The sequence below is a fragment of the Peromyscus leucopus genome, chromosome 8b (genome assembly GCF_004664715.2).
Source record: "Peromyscus leucopus breed LL Stock chromosome 8b, UCI_PerLeu_2.1, whole genome shotgun sequence".
NCBI classification, from domain to species: Eukaryota; Metazoa; Chordata; class Mammalia; order Rodentia; family Cricetidae; genus Peromyscus; species Peromyscus leucopus.
In genome coordinates, this window is record NC_051086.1 from 34,166,103 (window position 1) to 34,168,109 (window position 2,007).

Below are 2,007 nucleotides of genomic sequence, written 5' to 3' on the forward strand. Positions count from 1 at the left end.
GCACAAGGGAAGAACTCATTTTATAAGATGGAAATTAGGAAAAATTACATGCAATCTCTAGTGCAATTGAACTCGATTAAAAGGTGGTTATTATGGGCTAGAGAGATGGGTCAGTAGGTAGTGCTTGCCATATAAGCCCAAGAACCTGAGCTTAATGTCCAGAATTCACATTAAGTGAACTAATAATCAAAGCTGGGCAGGCTTGGAATCCCAGTGCTGGGAAGGCAGAGGCAGGAGGATTGCTGGGGTTCACCTGTGAGCCAGCTGAATAGAATTGGCAACTTCCAGGCCAGCAAGAGACTTTGCCTCAAAAACCAAACAAATACATAAGGGGAGGGGGGCGTCTGGAGAGAAGACACAGTGGGTATGAGCACGTGTGTACCTTCCAGAGAACCCAAGTTCACTTCCCAGCGTCCACATATGGCTCACAACCACCTGTAACCCCAGTTCCAGGGAATACGATGCCCTCTTCTGGACACACACACACACACACACACACACACACACACACAGAGAGAGAGAAAGAGAAAGAGAGAGAGAGAGAGAGAAAGAGAGAGAGAGAGAGAGAGAGAGAGAGAGAGAGAGAGAGAGAGAGAGAGAGAGAGAATTCTGGTAGAAAGGTCCTACATATGATCTGTGATCTGATTCTGAACATACAGTAAGGAGTTCCTGCTGTTCAGCCTACCCCACCAGGAGCCTGAGCCCCTGTGAGATGTTCAAGAATGAGACGGGAGTCAGCGGGTTTCTCCTGCTTGGCATTACCAATGACCCAGGGCAGCAGCGAATCCTCTTCTGGGCCTTCCTGTGCATGTACCTGGTCACGCTGACTGGGAACACTCTCATCCTCCTGGCCATCAGCTCTGACCCCCGCCTGCACACCCCCATGTACTTCTTCCTGGCCAACCTTTCCCTTGTTGACATCTGCTTCACCACCAATCTCATCCCCAGGCTCCTGGCCAGCCATGTGGCTGGAACACGAACTATCTCTTACGCCCACTGCCTGACTCAGATGTACTTTCTAATCTCCTTTGCCAATGTGGACACCTTTCTGCTGGCTGCCATGGCCCTGGACAGATTCGTGGCCATCTGCTACCCGCTACAGTACTGCACCATCATAACCCCCCGCTCTGTGGGGGGCTGGCAGCCATCGTGTGGGTGTGCTCTGGCCTCATCTCCCTGGTGCACACTCTCCTCATGAGCAGACTGACCTTCTGCTCTCTGCTTCCCGAGATCTCTCACTTCTACTGCGATGCTTACCTGCTCATGAAGTTGGCCTGCTCAGACACACGAGTCAATCAACGTGTCTTCCTGGGGGCCGTGGTACTCTTTGTGGCTCCCTGCATTCTCATCGTGGTCTCTTACGTCCGAATCACTATAGCGGTTCTCCAGATACCCTCTGCCAAGGGCAGGCACAAGGCATTTTCCACATGTAGCTCACACCTGTCCGTGGTCACCCTGTTCTATGGGACTGTTCTGGGAATCTATATACGGCCCCCCGACTCCTTCTCTACCCAGGACACAGTGGCCACCATCATGTACACTGTGGTGACCCCCATGCTGAACCCCTTCATCTACAGCCTGAGGAACAAGGACATGAAGGAGACCATGACAAGGTTCCTCAACAGTGGCTTGAAGTCCTCTTAGCATGGGGAGTGCCAGCTTGGTGTTTGGATGTCCAAGATAGCAAGACACGAAGCCTGACCTGGGATGTCACCTCTACCCTGCATCCTCCCACTCACCCACTCAGACTGTTTCTGGAAAAAAAAAACATCCAGAAATTAGAATAGAATTTTACTAATATTAGAAGAGACACTTGAAACTCAGCTGTGGGGAACAGAAAATCCTAATGATATCGAGCTAAACAACCTAAGAGTTTATGAGCATCACTATTTCAATGACAAATCCAAGTAGAAATCCAAAGCCAGAATTGAGGTCCCTTCCAGGCTTCTCATGCCCCCAGGAATACACTGATCCTAGTGTTTCCAAGGTGGCTGCTGAGGCACCAGC

At 50.5% G+C, this 2,007-nt stretch overlaps 1 protein-coding gene across 1 annotated transcript; it reads left to right on the forward strand.

Annotated features, from left to right (window-relative positions):
- Positions 1-712: 712 nt before the first annotated feature.
- Positions 713-1,644, forward strand: LOC114688101 (olfactory receptor 1D2-like). Its single transcript, XM_028862712.1, is given in 2 exon segments — positions 713-1,121; positions 1,124-1,644. Coding segments are annotated over 2 exon segments (930 nt in total).
- Positions 1,645-2,007: the final 363 nt, after the last annotated feature.